Genomic DNA, 23,067 nt, shown 5'->3' with positions numbered 1-23,067 from the left:
ACATGAATTTTCGTTGTTACTTTTAGCAGTTGAAGTTTGTTCGTGTGTTCGATAGCAGTTCAGTTATAAAAAAGGAAATTGGTTTGTTAGTTGTACAACAGACATAGGCAGATTACGGTCCGTTGGATTTTCATTTTTGCTTCTCGGCTGGAGTTTTTCAACCTTAATTATTACAAACTACAGTGTAAACGTAAACACATTTCGCTATTCTCGCATGGCCCCCATTGGTAAGTTCGGTAATTTTTTGTACTTTCCGGGCCGTGATTAGAAAAGTTGCCCCCCTGTTGAACAATATGGTCGTGAAAGCCTAAACTTACTCCATCAGCTATAATGGCTAAATTAAGAGTGGTTATATACGTTAGGTAGAGTTTCGCCTTATTAATATAGCCCCACCAGAATTACATGCTTACCAACTACATTTATATTTTGTATTCCTTGCACTGATGAGACCTTTTAGGTCGAAACAGTGGCCATCTGTCTGCAGCTTATACACAATACATTTATATTTTGTATTCCTTGTCTACTTGAATTAATTAATTAAACAAATTAATTACTTAGACAGACTCGCCATTCATGCCCAATTTTGAGGACCACGCTGCATTAGAGTAAGAGCGGACATAATATTCATTTGGACCAATTGTTTTTGTTGTTAAATCAATATTTTACACTTTCGAAAATGAACAACGAAACCTACCAGACAAAAGATAAGAGTACCAAAATTTTATTTGCTTACCAGGAAGTAAACCACGACACGTATTGGCGGCTCCCCAAATTTAGCAAAAGTAAAAATTTGTTACTATAACAATGGAAAATAACAAAAAATGTCCTGTTGTAAATATCTTATTGAGTTACAGTGGCAGGCTACTAACCTTGCAAAAATAGGTGCTGTATCGCATTGTTACAACATTCAGATCCATGTGTAAAGCGCAAATACTATCGTTGTTGGTTTGTAAAATTTCTGTAATCAGAGCTCTCCACTAAAGAAAAACAATTTATGACTAGCGTTCCAAGTGTGCATTGTAAAATATTTATTTGCACGGTAATTTTATTTTTTAATTGTTTAAAACCAAAATTTTATCACTTTAATGCTTCCAAAGGTATTGTTGATTTTTTTCAAATAATATGGTTACGGAAATTTAGAATTTAAACTAATTATTTTATTACTTCCTTTTTATTATTTATTTCTACTGTGAGAGGAAAGTAATGGTGGTCGGAAAGTAATTGGCCAGTAGAGAGCGGTAGAAATTTCCTTCCAATTCAGACCTAGGGTGTGGGCAGAGGTTGATGACGTCGGACAGTGCTGCAGAAATCGCAAGGTTTGGAGTTTCACTAACGCGATGGATGGCAGCGGGCGTCCGTTAACTGCCAAAGAAAAGCGACAGGAACAGTTAAAACGTTGGGAAAACTCAGAAACCGACACCGAGTCAGCTGTTTTATCAAACTCTACCCCAAAAGTAAAATTTGACGACGGTGCAGTGTTTTTAGCTGCATGTTCCAGTGGCGATTTAAAAGAGGTCAGCGTGCTTTTAGACAAGGGGGCGGACATTAATTTCGCCAACGTTGATGGACTAACAGCACTTCACCAGGTAAATATGTTTGATTTTAATATGATTAATTTGACTAGGTTGTCTTGTACTAAAATCCACGTTCTACTTTTTGAGTTTAAGCAACATGCTTTGTGGTGGTGGATCAACAAATGTTGTGTGTTTAAAGCTTACTAAAACCACATTTTTAGTGGTGCTTGTTGTCATAAAATTATCTTTGAATTTTTATGGTAAATGCTACAACTACAATGTCATCAAACACAAGTTTTGCATGAATTCGTGCCAATCAGTTTTGTTTCATGCCCAAGCATAAAAATTTGTTTATGTGTGTGTGTGTGTTTTCACAGTCGTATATCGTTCATGTACATTGTACATTAACTCTGTCTATGGTCAAAGTATTGCATTTTCACGAAAGATTTTTATGACAGGATTTATAGTTTATGGCCAGTGGAGATTAGACCTTTTTTATTTCATTGGATGTTGCTCTCATAAGTTGTGAAAAAAAGCGCAGGAAGTAGTTTACTGCAAAATCAACATTAATTGGAATTTAAGGACAATATGAACTGCTTGAGAATAATTCTTAAATGGCCATTATCAGTACAACACACAATGGACTAGTTATTTTAGGATGACAGCCGCTAAAGGCGCGAAAATTATGCTCAACATTAGGTTGTTGACTGTCACCATGAGCAGCATGTACCACATGTGTATGTTGACATACTTCAAATCACACAAGCATTGGGTTTGAAACACTGCAAACTGAGCTATGTAGAACTTTAGCTGTGGCTTAAGTTGTTTGTGTTTGCTTAACCCAGAAAACTATTTGTCACTTTACTGAGTTTCAACACTTTTGGTTGGATTACCAACTGCTAAGTCAAACACTGTTTGCCAAAGGAGTAAACTGTTCAGAAGTGACGCCTTCAGAAAACCCTATTTAAACTATTTACTGTATTTTTTAAAGCATTTTTTAAACATATATATACAATCCACCTCCAACGAAACAATGCTAAAATTTTTCATCACCATATCTCTACAAAACAGTTTTGTACATTTTGTCATTGTTTTTAGGCCTGCATTGATGGCAATCTGGATGTAGTTGAGTACTTGGTAAAGCATGACATTAACATTGACCAAGAGGACAATGAAGGTTGGACACCATTACATGCTGCAGCATCATGTGGATACATGGATATTGCAAGGTATATTTTGGTTAAACCAGATAAAATACTTTTGCTTTGTTGGATACTAACTAAACTTCAATCAAAACATAGTATTGGATGTCCAGAAATAGGATTGTAAGTAGATTTTTCCAGGAATCTATAAACTTATTTCTTATCTATAGCAATCTGTGTATTGTCAAGTTGATTTTGTGAAGATGTGTGTTACAATGCGTGTGTTTTAGGGCAGTAAAATTACTAAAACTAAACATTAATAATGTTTTCTTCCAATTAAAGTTTTGTATGTAGTGTATTTGTAAGACCAAGTAGGGTAACAGCTGTGACCAATGTGTTATTGGTTGTTGTTTGAAGCTTGTTTGTAAAAAGTTTACCAGCCAAGCAGTCTTGAGTAATGGCGCTGCCCTTGTGTTATATCTTTGGTTAGTGATAAGCATGTGGGGAACAGCAGACACACAGTGAGCCATAAATAACTTTGATGTAAGCTTCATTCCATTTCACTGCCTGATGCATTAACCTTGTTAAAGAAGTGGGGACATGTTGCATGCAGCCTATATTCAAGACTTAAGTATTTACACAGCCCCGTAATTGATTTGTCTGGGTCGCTTGTCAAAATTTTGTGGAAACTGTTTCCTTTAACGTGTCGTTAGTCTTAAAGGCGACACAACGGCGTTGGTGTGCGCTGTGACATCGTCAGTCTTTGCCAATGCTCTATGCGACAGGCGTTTTGGCCGCAAAATATTGAGATCTTATCTCAAAAGGCACTGTGTGTCGTGCCCGCCGCACTACGGGTCGCCTTTCGTAAGCGTTTCTCTCCATTAAACCTGTGTTTGGCGCGGTGTTATTTCAGCACACGGGGCTTCGCGCTGGAATGCAGAACAGGCGGTCCACGGTCCGATCCGCTAATATACGCGCGGCCAGCGGCGCAGTAGTAAGCCAGAGCCTGTTGTAAAGGATCACTGCGTCGCCATTGATCTGTCATCACGCGTGACCGCTCGGCTAGATTGCTTGCATCTACATCGGGCGGCCATCTTATCGGCACTGCAACGTCACTCCCGCTTTAGTGCTTAGCGATAGTTCACACTTAATTGTCCGCCAGTTGTTTGCGGCCTCGAGCGCGAGTGACCATTGACGCTTAAAATATTTCAAGGACCGTTGGCTGGCGTATCGGGAATCTCCTAACGTTCGGTTCGGCGCTACTGTAAACCCTGGCTTTTGTTGGTGCTTGTCGTGAATGGTTTATCAGAACAGAACGTGATGTGTTGTTGTGGCCAATACGTGCCAAGAACCACAGCTTCATAGCTGTGTTTGCCGCTGTCGCTGCCCAAATTATCAACGCTGTGGCAGCCACGGAATTATTCACGGCGTAAAATCATTACCACGGGCCATGTTAGAAGCCTCCTGTGCCAATTTTAATTGTTAGCAACTGCCAGTTGTAAGGTTTCGTCTCACGACTTTCTGCGCCTGTGAAGCAGCGCCCGAACGCCGATAAATACCCGCGCGGCCCTGCTATTAGGTCGTTTCCGCCGCGTCGTGCGCCTTCGCCATTCATATATCTCCACGGCGCGCTGGGTAACCCTCCACTTCTGGCTGAAAGACACACGGTTGTGTGCAAATTGCCATGAGCGCGTATGTGCATGCACCGCGGTGGCGTGATGCGATTTTGGCGTTTTAGCTATGGCGCATCCAACCCTGTCAAGCACACTGGCTGTTTGCTTGTTGTCCTCAGTGGTTTGCAAGTTGTTTGTTAAGCCTTGTGACGCCCTGTAGCTATTTTAGGAATTTTGTTGTCTAATTTCAAAGAAAAATCAATGCTATCATCTTGACACTTTTCATTATTTTTAAGGTACATGTAATTTTTGAACACCATAATATTAATAAACATTTATTTTCACCTTTCTACCCTAAAGTTTGAAACAAACAACATTTTTATGATTTTATTTTTGTGTAATTATTTTTAATTATAAACAACTTATAGGGTGATTGAAACACATATGCAAATTCTCAATTCCAATCAAAATTATTACCGAATCATACATACAAAATGGTTTACATGAGTTGGTTATTTGAATTGCATTGTCCAGTGTCCACTTATTCACAAGGGGAAGATTGTTGTCTTTGTTGAGCACTATCACAACCAAATATGGGCACTGGGCAATGTGTTGGTGACAGTTAAAAGCTTTGCTGCTGTCAGACATTGTCATATACATGTAAGGTGCATGGTAATTGTTGCTTCATTGTCCTCAGTCTAGTGCCTTGCCATATTTGACAATAAATTCATGTATATTTTCTAAACTAAATCAAGTGCCATTTACAAACTGAAATTGACCTTTTAAATTTTTTTGGGTGTTACATGTCCAATTTTTCGGAAATGTGGGGTATCTTTAACAGTAAGGATAAAATTGTTTGTTTTCTTTAAGGTTCCTTGTCGAAAACAATGCCAGTGTCGCCGCTGTCAATTCAGAAGGGGAAGTACCCCTGGACATAGCCGAGGAGGATGACATGATAGAGTTTTTGCAGCAAGAGATTGATAACCAAGGTGCTTACTACTTGTACCAACCTACTAATTCCAGATTATCAAAAAAAGGATGAAAAGTAAAAAAAATAGTTACCACTTAGTTACTTTTTTAAATAAACTATTTTTTGGTTCTGTTTATGTTTTATAACCTTAAATTCTCTAAAAAATTTCCAGAGTAATGAAATTCCAAATAAATAGTTAGTGGAATATGTAGGGTAAAAAGATGGCCTGGTTCAACACCATTGTTGTGATTTGTGCCAATATACTATTTTTCATGTTACAATTATTTATAATACATCATTCTTGTTGTCATTTGATTAGTGGCATCAATCTATCCAGCTATACAAGGCAATGTACCCCAAATGCCACTAGGTTTGTGATTAATGGATACTTGACCATTGGCCCAATTAAAAAATTAAGTGTCATCACATGAATGTAATTTATTATAAAGCGTGACTTTACAGTTTACAAGTGTTTTAATGGGACCTTTTAAACACGACACTTTGATGTACAATGAGGCTTCTATGTGATGCAGTGTACTTGAGACTGCCCAATAGCATGAAAATATGCTTAGCACACATTATTAATTGATTTTCCCAGGGTTGGATATCGAAGCTGCTCGCAACCAGGAGCGCGAAGTAATGGTAAACGATGCAACTCAGTATCTTAACTCATATTTAAGCGGGGAGAAGCCAACACTTTTCCGTCATCCAAAGTCAGGCGCCACTGCTTTGCATGTGGCAGCTGCAAAAGGTTACATCGACGCCATAAAGTATGTTATCACATGCACCGCATCTAATACTCAGTATTGCGTTTAAATTGTTGTGTTTTCTTGGGAGAGTAGTTTTAATTCTTCAGGTTTAATGTACATTTCATTATAAGTTTTTACTTTGATGATAAACAAAAAAAAAGCCCTTCAGAATTATTAATTTTGTTCTTTTGTATTTATGCCCACACACATTTCAAATATTAATCTTAGCTAATATTTTAAAATATTTAAACTAAATTTTATCACTGCAGATTGCTTTTACAAGCTAGTGTTAGTCCAAATGTTCAAGATAACGATGGATGGACCCCTTTGCATGCGGCATCACATTGGTCCCAGCAAGAGGCAGCCAAGCTACTTGCAGATCGTACTGCGAGCTTTAAGATAAGGAGTAAATTGGTAAGCTTAAAATATTTTTTTTTTTGAATGATCTCAGTTGTCAATTTAAAAACCATCACAGTGATCTGGTAATAAAATGTTAATTTTTTTACAAACAGTCATTTTGTGCTAATATTTATTGTTCCGATTGGAACCGATTTCACTATCACCCTTGAATGGAATTTAGTGGTCAAATTGTCTTTTTTACTGAACCTTGTGTCAAGAAATGTCCAAAAAATTATTCTTTAAAGTAATGAGTTTTTTTGCACTCAGATTTTATTCCTGACTCAGATTCTAAGTATATATTTCTATTATCTTCATTATATCGCAATTGAACTTGTTGTAATTGGTATAAAATTGTGTGTACTATCTATAATATTGGTAATTGCTGTAGGGCCAAACACCATCTGATGTTGCTGATGAAGAAATGTTGGAATATATTGAAGAACTTAAGAAACAACAAGATGAAAGAGTATGGAAATATTCATAACATTTTTACATATAATTTTAACTATTCAATGTTTTTGTTTAGAAATCCTCACCGAACAACTCAGTTATTGATAACCCTCCATCTCCAGTTGGCTATAATGACACCAAGTAAGTTTATGTGTATTTTTAAGTGGTTTGGCAGAAACACATGTTACCAACAGAGTGGCCCTCAGGGGCGTATCCAGGAATTTTTAAAGGGGGGGTCCAAATTTTTTAGGGAATTCCCCGATTTTCAGGTATAAACTAAGGTTAATTGTGGGCGAGAATCGCAAAATACGAACGCCGATGTTGGCGCCAATCGTCACATAAACGGTGGTTTTCTGGCTTGCGCAATTGTGTAACGTTATGGAACACTCGATGCAAGTTACTGCTTTCAAAGTTTAACAACTAAACTAATTGACTTTCACGCAAGTAAACCGCTTGTCATTACAGAAAAAAAAAAAAAACGACGTTTCGTCCGTAAACTGACGAAAAATGACACTTGTTTTGTAACAATGCAACATGTTTGGCAACAATGCCAAGTGTTCGGTAACGATGCTCCCTGTTTGGAAACAATGGCGAATGCAAGCACGTTGCGGTTTTTAGGTCAACGTCAAAGAAAATTTCTGGTTTTCACACGGATTTTGACAAAAAAATACAAAACTCCATACCATTGAAATTATGCAGTAATATGGATTTGAGACTGTTTTTCTGCTATTTCCTAGTCTAAACAACAAATTACCACACAACAACATCAAGCACAAAGCCACCGATGAAATGAGCTCCTCATCAGACGATGATGCAGAAGATTCCACATCATCCAGCGAAGTTGCCTCCTCCAAAACCAACAAGATACCCATAGAAAAACAACCAAAAGTTGAAAATAATGCAAATCATGGTCGACCTCCGCTAGGAATATCCAGAGCAGGATCATCGGATGCCGTCAACCTGAGAAATCGCGAAAACAATGAAAGTTTTAATAAACTATCTCAGAGTGCGTCAGGTGGAAATGTTTCGAGTTTAGGTTCTCGTCGTTCTACACGTCCGGCATCCTTGCATCTTTCTTCTTCCACTTCACAAAAAGAAGTGCGCCCTCCAGTGTTGAGTGCTAACAGTGTCACCAACAACCGTCCAGTAGCAGCAGCGCAGCCTATTCAGGCAACAGTAAGTCCGTTTTTTTTTTATTAAAACAGTTGCTATATCACCAGTACATGCAACACATTTTTTGGTAATGTACCAAAACTTCAATTCAAAAGTAAATTGAGTAATAACAATCATCACACAACTGTAACCTATGTTAAACAATAAAATAAGTTAACATAACAGGTTTTTCATGTTATTCATGCAAGGTTGGGAATAACTTAAACCAACATAATTCGAAATCAAATCAAATTATAAGTGAGATAAGGTACTCACCATTTTTTTTTTTGCAGCAAAGATCACGAAATGTGCCCAGTGTGACGCCTGGAACCCCCACAGAGAGAAACCCAGATATCAAAGACGGTGCCCCAGATACATGGAGATCAGGTAAGTTGTATTCAAATTATTAAAGTACTTAACTACAGGATTAAAGTGCCAAACTTGTAGTTAAAATTTTATTTAAAGTTTTTATTAATACTTATTGTTCCTGCAGCCATTGTGTTTAAAATTGTGCAACATATTCATTTAGCAAACTTCATGCACAACATTTGTCACCACCTAATTGGAAATAAATGCAAACAAAATTGTGAAATGCTCGCACACTTTACTGTACTTCATGGTCACTGTTTATTGTCGTGTTGTCAGGCCTCAGAAAAACAAGTAGTTTTGATGAGAAGAAAAGAGTGGCGCAAAGAACTACGAGCAGTTCGTCGCGAACTCAACTTGACGCTGATAAAATCCCCAGTGGCATCGTCTCCAAATCTACTGAGGACTTTTCACACAAAAAGGTTTGCTGTAAAGTAAAGCCATCCATTAGTCAGCACTATGTGCTTTGATCTTTTCAATACACAAGGTTACTTTCTGGCACAGTAGGTTTTGAGTTTATTTGGTTATACCCTGTTGTGTACTGTAAGACATTGCCTTTCAATTTGAAAGGTTACTATTCCACAATTAGCATTATGTTGGTTTGTGTTCAATTTATATCACCTAATATTTGTGAAACTACTTCTATGTAGCCTGATATCCAAACTGCAAGGGTGGCACCTATTTTGGATGGAAGAAGTTCAACGAAAGCTCGCAGAGATTCTGACCAGGACAACACTGGGTGGGTAAAAATAATCAATATAAATACAGTATAGTAACTAAGAACATATAGTAGCTTTGTACAGTCAGTTTCGTTCACAACTACGAAGCTGGTGGTGCATAATAATGGTTTGTATGAATATTGTTGTAGATACCAGAGGTCAAGTTCGTATGGAAGGTACAGAAATGATACAGGATCATCATCTGCCTCAATACCCTCCTTCAAACGCAGGTATGCCCCTACAGATGAGTATTTTACAAATTTTGCTGCATAGCTAGGTTGTGCCTGGCTCATTGCTTAAAATGTGCAATCACATGCCCCAAAAATTGTGATTAATTACCCCTAAATGTAATGGCAATTAAATGTGCTTATGTGGTGTTTTAATGAATAAACCCCTTAGCATCTCATACAAAAAAGCGGTGGGGCGTACAACTAGCACTGACGTTCCTGATTCTTCATACATGCTTAATCGCCGTGGTGTGCTTCAAAGGTACAAGTAGCACAACTTGTTTGCCTTGCCTTGTGCTATGCTAGGATGCAGTGTTAAACTTTGGTGTTAATTTGTGTTTAGCAATTTTATGTAGTCTCAGTGTAGCTACTACATATTGTGTGGTACTGCATGCCTGTTTAAAAATGGATGTAGCTTGCTAGGTTAGCTAGAAAATCATACTCAAATGACACAGCTAGTTATTGTATCACTTGTATTTTCAGTGCTATACTGATGAGGGTAGTTTTTAATTTTTCCAATACCTGATTTGGTTTAATTCTGTAGCACATGATCAGCTATGTGCTGTGTTACAATGCTTCCTAATGGAGCTAAAGTAATCAAGCTCTTTTTTAAGTTAGATTATTAGTGGACTAGTGGTACATTTAGGTTTTACTATAGCATGACCCAATGTCTGTTGATAATAACTTATACATGCAATACACTTCAATACATTTGACAAAATATTTTAACAAATGTAGAAACAAAAAAAATGCAATGTAACTGGCACATCAAGTGATACACCGTCAGTCTCTATTTTATTGCAGTTTGTTGAGTGGTTTATGGTGTATAGCATCGGAGTGCATGTACTTTAGAGTGTTTGGCTTGACGCTAAAACTTTGATACATTGATTTTTTTGTTGGGTATGACATAATCATTGGCCAGGATTTACAAAAATGTCATTAAATGAACTAGCAACAACCTATTTAAAAAAGATTTAACTTCATATTTTTTCAATCTATGCTCTTTGCATGTTAATGATGGTATTGGTGGATGCAGTGCTTAGATGTATATAAAACTGGTATTTTTTATAGTGGTGACGACAGTGAAGATAATACCACATCTACCGGTCAGCCAACAGAAACTGCCACCAAGTATATTATTTTATTTCTCATGAAAAGTCAAAATAAATGGTGTTGTTGGCTAATACTAACAGATAAAATTAGTGTTTATTTAACATGTTTTGAAAAACTGTTTGTCATATTTAAGCTATGGAATATTTGTCATATTATAAACTGACATTTCTTTTTTCTCTCAGTGACCTGAAGTCGGACAAACCAGAAAAACGTCGTTCGCATCTTCAACCGGTAAGAGATGAGGAAGCTGAGGCACAGAGGAAAGCGAGATCAAGGAGAGAGAGACAGACACGGCGATCAACGCAGGGAGTCACCCTTGGTAAATAAATCTCCCTTAAACACGGCTGTCCAATTTGTTCGCTCATAATGTTTTTGGATGTTTTGTGCAGATGTGTACGAGGAAGCAAAGAGACAGATAGAGAACATGAAGCAGGAGAGAGAATCGTCAAGTGGTACTGCTGCATCCTCCACAAAGCAGAACGATTCAACTGATAGTTCAAACATGCCTGAAACTACCAAAATACCTCATAATGTAAATATAATTTGTATATTTTGTTTGGTTTGTATCAGTCATTCATAAACATTTAGGTTAACCAAGACATTTGATGACCTTATTGCAGAATTTCTTTATTCAATAAACATGGGGTAAATGTGTTTCTTGTTGTTTTTTGCCAAAATTATGTTAAAGACATAAATATCCTTCGTAGTATTGTGCCAATTAGAATTACTTCATTGTAAAAACTTATTGTATTTTGCCAAATAGGATTCTGTGCCTCTGCATTTGAATTGGCGACACAAGGACCCACATGCAGGGAACCACAATTCGTCAGCATTGACAGCCAGTTCCCACGCCAAGACTGTAACCTTGCCTTCGAGTTACATACCTTCAAGTGAACGTGTAAGAATTTCACCCAGGCCGGCTCCTGGATCCACCGTGCCAAGCATAACAGTGAATGATGACCCTGAAAAGTCTGATAATCTCTTTTTAGGTAATGGATATTTATTTATGTATTTTGTCATGCTTGGACTGTTATGTTACTAAACTGCCATCACTAGAATATTACCCTTGACCACCGTAACTATACTTGTAAAGTTTCATGTGGTTAATTTGTAGAGCAAGACTCTAATTTAAAACAATAATGGTTGCGGAGAACATATTTTTTTTATTATCTGTATTATCATAAACTTTTTTGGGAATTATTCACATATGCCTGATATAATTGTATTGAAGAAATGTTGTGGAAGTATAAGAGAATACAGATACACAAGAAATCAGTAGATATTCAAATTCTGTTTTATTAGAAGCTTGTTGTTATGCTGTAAAAAACACACCTACATAACAAAAATATTGACAATGTTAAGATGATGGGGACGAAGATAGTAGGAATAATGCAACACCCGCAGAGCAATCTCCTTCTGCTAAGAAATCAGCGGCACTACAAAGAAGACGTCAGCGGAAAGACAGAAGATCGACTGGCCTTCCTGACCTCACACCTGATGCAGCAAATGCTGATGTAAGTGATGAAGAAGCCGATAGGTCGATAGGTTCCACAGGTAGTAACAGAAGGGCCGGCGGAGATGGAGAGATGTACAGAAAAATCGCAAATCGCATTGAAGCAAAGAGAGCACAAGAAAAGTCTGATTCTGATGCTGAACTGTCAACCAGTGCCTTTCCTGTGAAACCACATGGAAGTCCAAGATTTCAAGGTCGTAGTAAAGCAAGAGCAAAAACTGATTCTGGTTCTGCTCCGGGATCCCTTAGTATTAGAAAACATGCAGGTGACAATGATGATGACGAAAAGCATAAGGCATTCGTTGAGCGTCTAAATAAAAAACTGAAACGTCACTCGGTGGAAAACCTGCTTGAAACTAGTGACAGCGAAAAAAGCAATCGCACAGAAATAACTATTTCGCCAAGTGATATTAACAACGAAAATAAATCTTCAGCAGAAAACACTGAACTTGAAGGAGCAAACGATACAATTCTACATGTAAATGGAACTGACATAAATGAGCAAGATGCTAGTAGTGTTCAAATGTCTGGAACATCAGATGAAAAGACAGTCTCTCAAAACCCAGCACAGCCAAGTCTTGTTGAAATGTTTGCAACAAAACCACCTGAAGAGGTCAAACCTGAAAGTGCGACACAGTTACCTGACAAAACCCTAAAAACAGACACAAAGTCACAGGAAACTGCTGCAAAGATTGAGACGATTGAACAAGTTCCAGTGGGTGACAGTACAGAGGCAGACCCTTCTGAAATGAGACGGCGCCATCTCCCAACTGGTGAAACACATCCATCCACAATAACCAAAGGTGATGAACCTGCCAGTGAACTAACACACCTATTGGCAGAGCCAGTAAAAACAAAAGAAAGCAGTCCAGAGACTAACGCCCCTGACAAAATATCTGTCAAGACCAATGGTAATATGATGGGCCGATTATGCGGGTGTGCTTGCTGTCTCAGCTGTTTCATTGCTTTCTATTCCCTCTGGAAATGCTGGGGTGATTAATGTCAACATTCCTAGGGTTTTGATGGGACGGACAACTTCATGTATCTGTTTTAGCTTGCTCCTATTGTAATTTACAGCGGCCTTTTAGTGTATGTGTTGTAAATGTAGCAGTTCATGTAACAAAAAAGCAAACAAAATCATAAGTAAGAGCCAAATTTGCCTGTAACTCGCCTAGCTCCATCTGCTGAAGTGAAATAATTGATTGTTACCTTATGTTGAAGAATGTATTTCTGTTGCAAAAGCTTGTTGCAATATAACCGTTGTTGCAAAGGGTAATATTTTAAAAAGATGTTAAACTACAGCATTGCCCTGTTGTGTATTCATATGTTTATATTCATGTGACAAATCAAGTGTTGTGTAAAGCATTACTGTACCCCACAGCTGTGAAAGTGCTGTGATAAATTTAGCAAACAAATAGTTTGTATTGATGTTTGCATGCCTCACAAGCCTGTTCTTTTTTGGTGACACTGTTCAAGTTTTTGAAAAACTTTCATTTCATTGAATGCCACAGCATGTTGATTACTATCTTAAAATACACCTTTCATATTTCAAACTACAATGGGCCAAATTTACCATTTAAATGAGTGTGTCTTGATGTTCCACGTGCATGCATATTTGTAACCTACTTGCTGATGTTGTATTATACAACTCACTAACATGAATAACAAGTGCTTGTACATTACAAAAGATTGTGTGTGTATTGAGTTTGTGGTGTTATTGTAGAACCCATGACCACACTGGTGGTTTTTTGCCCGGTTTATTCACTACTGCAAACTAATGGCTTAAATATTTTCATCACACATAGGATAACACAGCATGCAGTTAAAACATACTAGCTATAGGAAAATGATAAAAACACTTCAATCCCACCATTCCTATCACTTCATTTTAGGGTCTCAAATTCTTTCTCTCTTTTGCAGGGCCAGCATGGAGTTAGAGTGGTAAGCGACCAACTACAGGCCACACTTTGCAGTGAAGATGAAAACACCGTAACCGACTTAGCATGGTTGCGTAGGCTGGGCACAGTTACCAGAAACGTCAGAAATTTTCTTCTCGGCCAGTCCAGTCCCAGTGGAGCAGTGTTGAAGAAATCAAAGATGAGGAAATCAGGCTTGTTTAAGCGCAGATCCATACAACATGATCTTCATCCAATTGAGTTGAAGAGACAACATTTTGGAGGCAGACCAAGTTTGGCCAGTCCAGCTAATGATAGTACAGACAAATATACAGATACAAGTGAAAGTGTAGGAAAGGTGTCTGTCATCTCATACCCACTATTGCTCCAGAGTAAGAGTTATTTGATGTCAGGAAGGCGCCATAGTGTTTCCCCAATAGTAAGCAACCACCAAAGGGGATTGGGTGCAAGTAGTGAAAGGGCAGAATCTGGTACCTCCATACAACAGTCACCAGAAGTAGAAATACTTTCAGTGAAAGCTGATAGAGAAGTATTTATTGCAGCTGAAAACTATGTCAAATACTCAGCTGGTGTTTGTTTAAGCTCGGGAGATAGTGTTGACATAGCAACTGGTTCAAAGCAATGTTTAAGGAACCCTGAAGTCAGTTGTCACAAAGAGCTAGAAAAAGTCAAACGCAGATTGGATTTCAGTTGTCATACTTCTGTCAAGGTTAGTTTTTAGTTATTCTCCACAATGACCTGAATTTCTTTGAAATTTCAAGTTTCATTTGCTGCCATTGTTTAAAAACATGCTTCTGGTTGCCAAACTTACAACAAATGCTTCTAATATCAATGTACCGCCGGTAAATTTAAACTTAAATTATCTCTATATCAGTTCAGGTGTAAAAATATATTTGACATTTAGCTAGCCGAGATTTTAAGATATGGTAATTAGCTTGACATGTCTTGAGCCACAGGAAGGATGTCAGTATTGTAAATAGATGAAGTCTGATAGCGAGTCATGCCAAAGAAGGGGCTGGCCCAGTTGCGTATTTTAGCTCTAGTGAATGCCTGACAGTGCACCAGTGCCATCGTGTGTAATGTTGATAGTAAATAGGCAACAAATGTGTGGCGCATTATCCAGGAAACGAACTACCTCATTTTCCCCATTCATTTACATTCCCTGACCTCCTCACTGTTTGCTTGGGGTTGGTCGACAAACACTTGCCTTATGTTGGAATGGTGTTTCATTTTTGTGTTTGGCTCTATCATGAAAAACGGTTCTATCTTGAGCAACATGTTACTGTTCTTGTTGAATTGATTTTCTAGTAAATCATTATATGTATGTTTTATGCTGTGTTTATTCAGTTTTGTGACCATTGATTTTATGCTGGTTGTATTTTGCTTCCAATTGGAGTCTGTACCATGTAATCATTATTTTGTATTTATTCCAGAATCAAAGTGATGATGGTGATGAAATAATAAAGAATGATATTGATTCTGTTGATGTATCAAAGGTATTGCTTTCCTTTTATTTATTTTTTAAACAATTATAAAGCATTTGTTTTGTTGCTGCTTTATTATTTTGGTTGCTTTTTTGTTTGTAATTGGGCCTTTGTGTTCTTTTGACTGATCTAGAAAAGAAAATATGTTCCTTTACCTAAAGTTTCAGATGTTCACCTATGTCTAGATGAAATTCGGTCACATGTAGGCATTGTTCTGCAAAAAAATGCTTTTATTGCATATTGGCTTCATTTTCCCTCGAGAATTTCCTGTTTTCGACCTAAGCTGAAGGTTCGCCCTCCGCAGTTTGTCTTTGCCAATAACGAACCTTTGCCAGTCACTCTCCCAAGCCTGGAAATGCCAATAGCGGTTATTGCGATTGCGGGCTGTTGTTCCGAGGCCCGTTGTTATAAATAGATGCGCTTGGTGTGCTTTTTCCCATCGCCTCTGTGGATTTACCTTCCAAGTCCTTTTAGTCTAAACGGCGACGCAGTTATTTTTTCTTCATGAGTTGGTGCCGTTTCGATATCAGCGAAGTTTCGATGTCCGCATATTACTAATCAGCTGATTGCCAATCAGCTAAATTCGTGGCTTTAAGCCCAACGCTCATCTGTGTTAAGCGGATAACGTCACGTGCTGTAAATAATCGAAAGGGGCGCGTGACGTCACATGTCTCTTTGGCAGGCAGCTTCCGACTGTAGACGTTAAACGATGCTACGTGGATGCATAGCGCCGTGGTGCTGTTTTTTCGCACTAAGGCTGCAGATTAGCATACAATGTAAATAATATCCTATATGTTGGATTTGATAATGCAATTATCCAGTCCAGATAACTAGTCACAGCTGTGAGAGGCAAAGTTTTGCAATAGTTTACCAGTGATGGATAGCAAGTTAAAAGCGTCTGCGGGCCACGGAATGCTGGCGTTGACGGCGTGAGGGCGTGACCTTATATGGGCCAGTGGCCGACGAGATTTGCAGCAGGTGCTTGAAGCCTACCGAAGTTTAGATGGTAGCGATGGCGTGCGTTCGCAACTGGGTGCAAAACTCGCTATGCGTTTATGTCGTCACGACCGCCATTGTTTTCGCGTAGAAGTGGGAGAGTTTCTTATTTTTAAACTTGGCCGGCAGTGCCCAAACGTGACCTTTCTTGTTTGCGTAATGGGGAGGTGTGCTTTCGTCTCAAAAAGCCCGAGTTTCTTTTACGGAGCTCTTGGTGTGTGACTGCCAGACAAGGAAAGAAAACATGGGAGTTGAGCAAAAGGTCAGAGTTTCAATTCTTACCTGAACGACGTATAGAAAGTGACAGCTAAAAGCAGCGGTGTTAGGGGCAAACCTGCATGCTCGAGCGAAATTGTGGTATGCTACCCTCGCCCATACGTTCTGCGGTAAAAAGCGGCTGTTTTTGCACCGATGAGGTCTTCTCTTAGGCGCGTTTGCCATTCCTGCGGGGCAAGCGCAACTTGAGTGGCATATTGTGATACCACTAACCCACAGACCACTGTGAAATATACAAGAGCAGCCCAATTACCACTTGACGAAACACGAGCTAGCTGGACCGTGTCTGTATGTGGCGTCACATCGCGATGGAGCAAAGTCGAGTTGACAGGTTTAAGGGTTCCTTGGGAATGTTGACTTTCGATTGCATGTTTTTGAACATTACGCTCGTCTTGGCGTTTGCTCAGCGCCTCAGGCGAAAATCGTGGCTAAAATTGCAGTTAGGCTACGTTTATAAACGTACTCGACCATTCAGCAACGCAACGAAGATGAGCAAACACACTTAATCAGACATGCACGAATGTAGGAAAGGTGCAATTAGATGTGCAACCGAAAAGAGGGGTGTAAGTTTAATAATAGGCCCGCTGATGTGACAGTTGATCTGCTAATTTAAACAAAGGCTTCAGAGCAGTACTATAGTGGCATTGAAGCGTTTCGATTGCGTCATTGAAAATGTCACCTTGTTCTCTCAGCTAATCGATTAGATACAATTGTCTGTGGGATCTTGTTAGTCGCTGCGCACTGAAGTGTGTTTACAGAACTATTAAGTTTCTGTGGCAGATAATCGTAGCAAGTCAGAGATTGTCGTGAACTGGCGAGCGCAAACTTTACATTCTTGAACATAGAAATATTTTTGTGTAGTTCGATTAGAGTCGCATCAACTAGTCGAGCTCATACAACTGAAAAAAATCTGGTCCCCTGTCTGGGCAAGTCTAATGTTTTACTACTGCTAGTTTATCCGATATTTATGTTTCTCGAGCAGAGCCTCCCGGCCGTAACGGAGCACGTTTTTGTCTTTTTAAGACCAGGGACTCATTATTTATTCATGCGACCCAACATACGTTGCGCTTCAGTCAAATGCTTCAGCAGACGTGAGACACGGGTCTGTATTGTATAGACAGACTATGATACGATAAAGCTGTGAGAAGGAGGTGTTAAACTATTGAATTTTTTATCAATGTTCTTAGAATGAAATAACAATGTTAAATATATCAAAACTGTTTAAAACTGTAAATTCAATGTAAAATGTCACTCGTTCGTGGTGCAACACCTATGATAATTTCATTATCTTCGTATTGCGCTTTGTTTCATTGTATTGTCTGAATATTTATCAAGTTTTGTATGAGCTTTGATGTATGTACAATACAGCTATAGTTGTAAGCACAATAGCTTTGCTTTTAAACTATGTAACCCTGCTACAAAAGTCGTCGGTCTTGAATTCGAAATACTTCGTCAAGCAGCCAGCATGTCGCAATGACCTCTAAGTACTCGTCGAGGCGCCTGTTGAGCGCTAGAACTGATGGTGACTCAAGTCCGCGGCGTGTTCCTTCGCCGTCGAGGCCTTCTCTAGTAAGGCAATCTCACTAACACCTGTCGGTGGTTACGTAGGGTCCTTGTTACGATAGTGTGTATTTATAGAAGGAGCGCGAAAGGCACGGGCCGGGTTTGCAACACGGTTATCGATCTTGTGTATAGTATGGATTGTATCATATTGCAAAAGTGCTCGAAAGCAACATACTTCCGACAAAACTTGCAAATCTTCTGTTTTGACATGTCGTCTAAAGGTACTTTGGCTGCCTTGTACTTATTGGTACACATGTGACTGGGGTACTTGGATTGCATTTATGTGTCGCAAGGCAAACGTTATTGGACTAATATCCAGAAAAAATGACAGAAATTTAGAACTAATGGCAATGGTCTTGGCATGCAGACGTTTTTCGGGTCGTTTTATTTTTTCATTTTATGTTTTGGCGTTCAAGTTTATGAGAATGCTCTCTCTGTATGTTTGGCGCTCATGCACCCTTGCTGATTCCAGTCAATATAACCGTGTTATCTCGTCCCCAGGCGGAACGACTGCGAACTTCTCGTTACGAAACTTCATCCCTCCCTGACCGACACAACCGACACAGAAGCGGTTTGCGGGGCAGCGACTCTGATCTTCCATCGCGTCTTACTTCGTCTGCGGGCGGAGAGGAACGACACACCGAGAAAAACTACAAGAAGGTCGTGTTTTGTTTCGCGCTGAAACCACTGTTTGCTTTGCGCCTTTGAACTTGCGCAATGCAGTCGGGGTTGGCTATTGAAAACATTGGCCCGTGAAGGTGCCTTTCCCTTCCATGAGCTGGTACATTTATTGCGCTCCAGCAAATCCCGCTGTGGGTGGCAGCGAGTTGTTTCTCGTTTCAAATTGCTTTTTGTGGTCGGGTAGTTTTATTTCCCTGGCGGTTTAAACTACCGTGTGATCATAAAAACTTGAAATTAGGTTTTCGCGGTTTGTATGAATCTGATTTCGAGTTTTCAATATTTTTGCCTTGTGTGTGTGTGCAATACAAACATAATATATTTATTATCACAATCTTTCTTACACACAATAATCACATCTGACGGCATACCGCAATTGAAGTAGGATACTGTGATTGCCAACATTGTCTATTGCTATAGTACATGGCATATCATAATAAAGTGTGCGTCGGTTACTAACTATGTTTTGTTTTGCAGTTGTACGATGAGCAGTGCTCTGAGAACGAGACCTTGAGATCGGAACTCGCCGATGCCCGGAGGAAGATTGCTGAGCTTGAGAGTCGCCTGGATAGAGCGGAGGACGTAACGGCGAGGAAAAAAGCAGTAGAAGTCGAGAAGAGAGAGAGAAAAGCTCTTGAAAGAAAACTAGCTGACATGGAGAAAGAAATCATGGTATGTATTTGTTGTTCTGAGTAATTACATGTTGTTCGGCTTTAGGGATTGGCATATATATAGAATGGAGGTTTGTTTTGGGTACAGTTTGTTAGCATATACTGTTTCTTGCCTATGACATATCTATGATAATTTTGTAAGCTCTGTTTCTTTGTGTCGGGTATATATCAATCCAGTGCATGACGTAAATCGTGTCTTCGGGGTCACCGATTAACATATAGGGTTTAACTTCCCTTCAAACCTAAACCTTGGATTCGTTCGACCATCAGAACAGCGACGAACGCGACGCCCTGCGCGCCAAGAATCTCGAGCTGAAGCAGGAAAACCAGGCGCTCACGCGTTTGGTTAACAAACTAGGTTATTCCCCCGAAGAGAAGCAAAGATCGACGAAGCCTACGTCATTGGTAGAGGCATTCTCTGGACGTTCTGCGGCCCCAAAAGAGGCCGACGTTACGGACAGCAAACCGACCGATAAAGATTGTTTGGCCTCCGACGACGACGACTCGAGTTCGTTGAAAACTCCGGTTTCTAGAGAGAAGAAAAAGCTCGAAAAAACATCTTCCGATTCCTCCAACTCCAGTATATCGGAGGAGAGCGAGCGTCGTCCGTCGTTTTCCGAGAAATACTCCTCCCGGTTGAGAAGCGATTACCCGACATCTGGATCGCGCTACAAATCCGACTACCTGAGTAAATACGGCAGCAGGGTCGACTCCACTTCAGACCACACAACGGATCGCCCACTCAGAAGCGGAGGCAGCTTGCGCGAAAAACGAAACGCGGGTCTTCTCTCTTCATCCTCATCTTCCTCCGCTGGAAAGTTTCCCAGCTCTTCCTCGTCCCCATCTCTTGCCGGAAGTTACCACACAATCCCCGTCCCAGCGTCGCGTAGTCGTTTTATGAATTCCTTGCCACCAAGCAGTCCTGTGCTGACACGAAGTAAGCTGTCAAGCGATACGACATCGACTATTTCATCGAGATACGGAACCGACAGGAGAGACCCATCAACATACAGTGGCGGATATTCATCTTCACGCGCTTACGACGCCATCAAACGATCTCGCTCACCAGTGACCTTTCCTTCTTCCGCCAACTCAAAACGTGTCGGCGAACTGATGAACACTTACCGCCTAAAGAATTAAAACCCGACTGTGGCTGGCTGGCCGGCATTCGCTCTTCCATCGACATAGTGCGTCCGCGCGCTGTCAAGTTTTTCCTGTCAATCAAGTGTGACTTTCCATCCGAATCTTCCTCCGACAACCTTTCCTCAGCCAGCCGCCTACATCGCCCGTTTTGCCCCTTTAAGGTGAAGCTTGTTCATTGGAGAATTGCTCGAGTGGTTTTGATGCCTGGCACGGCGACCAACAATTCTTCGCGCCAAAAATCGAGTCTCCATTTTTCATTTGTTTGTGCCGTTTGGTTTTGTTTGCCGCCGCCAAGCCGGGCCCCTGGTCCCGACGACGCGTCCGGTTGCTTGCGTTGATTGATTGGCTGTTTACCCTCTGTAATCACGTTAGCATGTACAGTCCTTGCCAAAAGCAAAAATCTCGGTAACAGCACCCTGAAAGTGATTCGAATTTATTAAACCGGGCTGGCTTGGCGCCTGTTTGAAAAACGTAACAAAGAAAGTTTGCGAGGAAAACAAATCCCTTAATGGTGGTTAAGACATTTTGAAACAAAGCAATTGTCATATTTTTGTGATTTATTTGACTAATTGCATTCTCAATGCCGGGCATATATAGAACGTCTACTTAAAGCCAACGCAGCTCGAGGCATATCTTCCTGCACTCCAGTCGCGTTCAAGCCTTCCCCTAACTTAATTCCCACTGCGTCGAGTCTTCCTTCAATCATTTGCGTTCCCTTTGGTTTTGCATGAACTGAATCAAAAACGAACTTCGAAAAATTTGCTGTCGTTTGAGTGACAGGCCCTGCATGGTGGAGATGGCACACTTTTATTGCAGTCTCTCTCCTTGGTATGTCGTTTTATTTGTGACCTCACGCTTTGTGATTGGCGGGCGAACCCAAGGAGGTGCGGCGTGATCGTTTGCTTTCATTCAGTTTTCCTTTTCTGTCGCGCACGAACTCTGAACGCATGACCTCCTTCTGTCGTGGTTTTTTTATTGTTTCTTTTGTGAAGACTGTGTTTGATTTCTGCACTGCGCAGTAAGAAACCTTCCAGTAATCGGAAGATGATATAATTGTAGTTAAAAATTTCCCAACCATTAACATAGAGATCCCTGAATTAACGCTGAAGAAGTCCGTTTCATCGCGACTTTATATAATATTGTATAATCAACGATCACAATCAAGCAACTGATTTTTTGTGTTTTCAGGTGCTCACCGATCTCAAATCCGATAATCAGCGTCTGAAGGACGAAAACGGCGCCCTCATCCGCGTCATAAGCAAGCTTTCCAAATGATGGCGCGCAAGAGCGCGTCCGGCTCCCGCCCTATTTTCGGTGCGGACCAACCGTTTTCACCAATCTACCGTGAAGCCAGTATACTGCCCGACTGTTGGAGATTGATACACTCTGTATTTCGAATGTTCGCGAAAGGTTTACAACCCAATGTTTGTCACGTTGCGCTCCAATGTCTGCGGTTGTGGTGACGTATTTGCGATGTCGCTGTTCGCGGATTTGCTGTTAGCTGGTTGCACCGTCCACACCCAATGCCCTTTTTCGCGTTGAAAACGTTGGCTCTTCCAGAAAATCGCCAAAATTCGCCCAATGTCGACGTCATTTTGCACATCGTAGCGGCGCAAAATAATATCGATTTTTGTTACATCTGGCACGTGCGCCCTTTGGTGCCCTCTAGCAGTATTTCCGTACAACCTTTTATTCAAGGGCAACCACCTCGTTATTACTTACCCCTATATCGTCGTATAAGAGAGTGTATTTTCACGTCATACCCTACACGCGTTATATCTCTAAATGTAATAGAGAGCCGATTACACAAGGTGCTGCAGCGCGGTCGAGCGTAGCGTAATCGTACGGGTCACGTGATTCAGTTTAAAACCCGACTCGGAGAATAGAATCTTCCGTTCCGGGCAAATAAGATTTACTTGGTGAACAGCATTGCAAATGATTTAATTGTCGTCAATGGATATTGATTTTGAGCTTGCGTTCTCGCGTTTCCCAAGTTTCGATCCCCCCCTTTTTAGGCGTCTTTTATTTCACCAAGAGTGGCCCCAAGTCGCCGCTGCTTGCCCTATAGTGCCTCCACCCAAAAGAACATACGAACCATGTCGCATTTTTGAATTAGCTGCGAAGTTTAGCGGACCTCCGAGTTACCGGGTCAACTTGCAGACCGCGTGTCTCGTCACATGTGGTTTTGTATCATTGCTTCGTTCTCCCGTTTTCTTTTTATTCTTGATATTTCGGTTGTTTTTTTAAGATTTTCGTTTTCTATTTTGACGCTAAATGATCAAACTGAACACTTAAATCGATTCAAGGTTATTCGTATGATTTGTGGTGGTTTGTTTTGTTGTGGGCCGAAAGATATTAGTGGATATACAGAAAAAAATCCCATCATGTCAGATGATGTAATTCGATTTCTTTA

At 40.1% G+C, this 23,067-nt stretch overlaps 1 protein-coding gene across 5 annotated transcripts; it reads left to right on the top strand.

The window, feature by feature from the left end:
* Window positions 1–1,270: 1,270 nt before the first annotated feature.
* On the top strand, window positions 1,271–22,970 carry LOC145912602 (protein phosphatase 1 regulatory subunit 12A-like). Of its 5 annotated transcripts, XR_014403308.1 has the most exons (23): window positions 1,271–1,586; window positions 2,613–2,743; window positions 5,140–5,258; window positions 5,838–6,009; window positions 6,258–6,402; window positions 6,776–6,853; window positions 6,914–6,978; window positions 7,575–8,013; window positions 8,283–8,376; window positions 8,635–8,777; window positions 9,006–9,094; window positions 9,224–9,304; window positions 9,474–9,563; window positions 10,373–10,432; window positions 10,597–10,733; window positions 10,804–10,946; window positions 11,178–11,403; window positions 11,777–11,928; window positions 15,277–15,339; window positions 18,664–18,822; window positions 19,318–19,512; window positions 19,782–20,815; window positions 21,843–22,970. XR_014403308.1 is itself a non-coding variant. In XM_083000135.1 (22 exons), exons 1-22 carry the CDS (start codon window positions 1,338–1,340, stop codon window positions 21,927–21,929), a joined length of 3,117 nt encoding a protein of 1,038 aa, XP_082856261.1. In that variant the 5' UTR covers window positions 1,271–1,337; the 3' UTR covers window positions 21,930–22,970. The 5 variants fall into 5 exon arrangements, 2 of the variants coding, with proteins under 2 accessions (XP_082856261.1, XP_082856260.1); XR_014403310.1 differs by lacking the exon at window positions 9,474–9,563; XR_014403309.1 differs by lacking the exon at window positions 15,277–15,339.
* The last annotated feature ends 97 nt before the right edge of the window (window positions 22,971–23,067 follow it).

Source organism: Ascidia mentula, chromosome 8, assembly GCF_947561715.1.
Source record: "Ascidia mentula chromosome 8, kaAscMent1.1, whole genome shotgun sequence".
In the NCBI taxonomy this organism is placed as follows: Eukaryota; Metazoa; Chordata; class Ascidiacea; order Phlebobranchia; family Ascidiidae; genus Ascidia; species Ascidia mentula.
The sequence above is the reverse complement of the archived record's forward strand: the minus strand, read 5'-3'. Positions and strand labels throughout refer to the sequence as shown.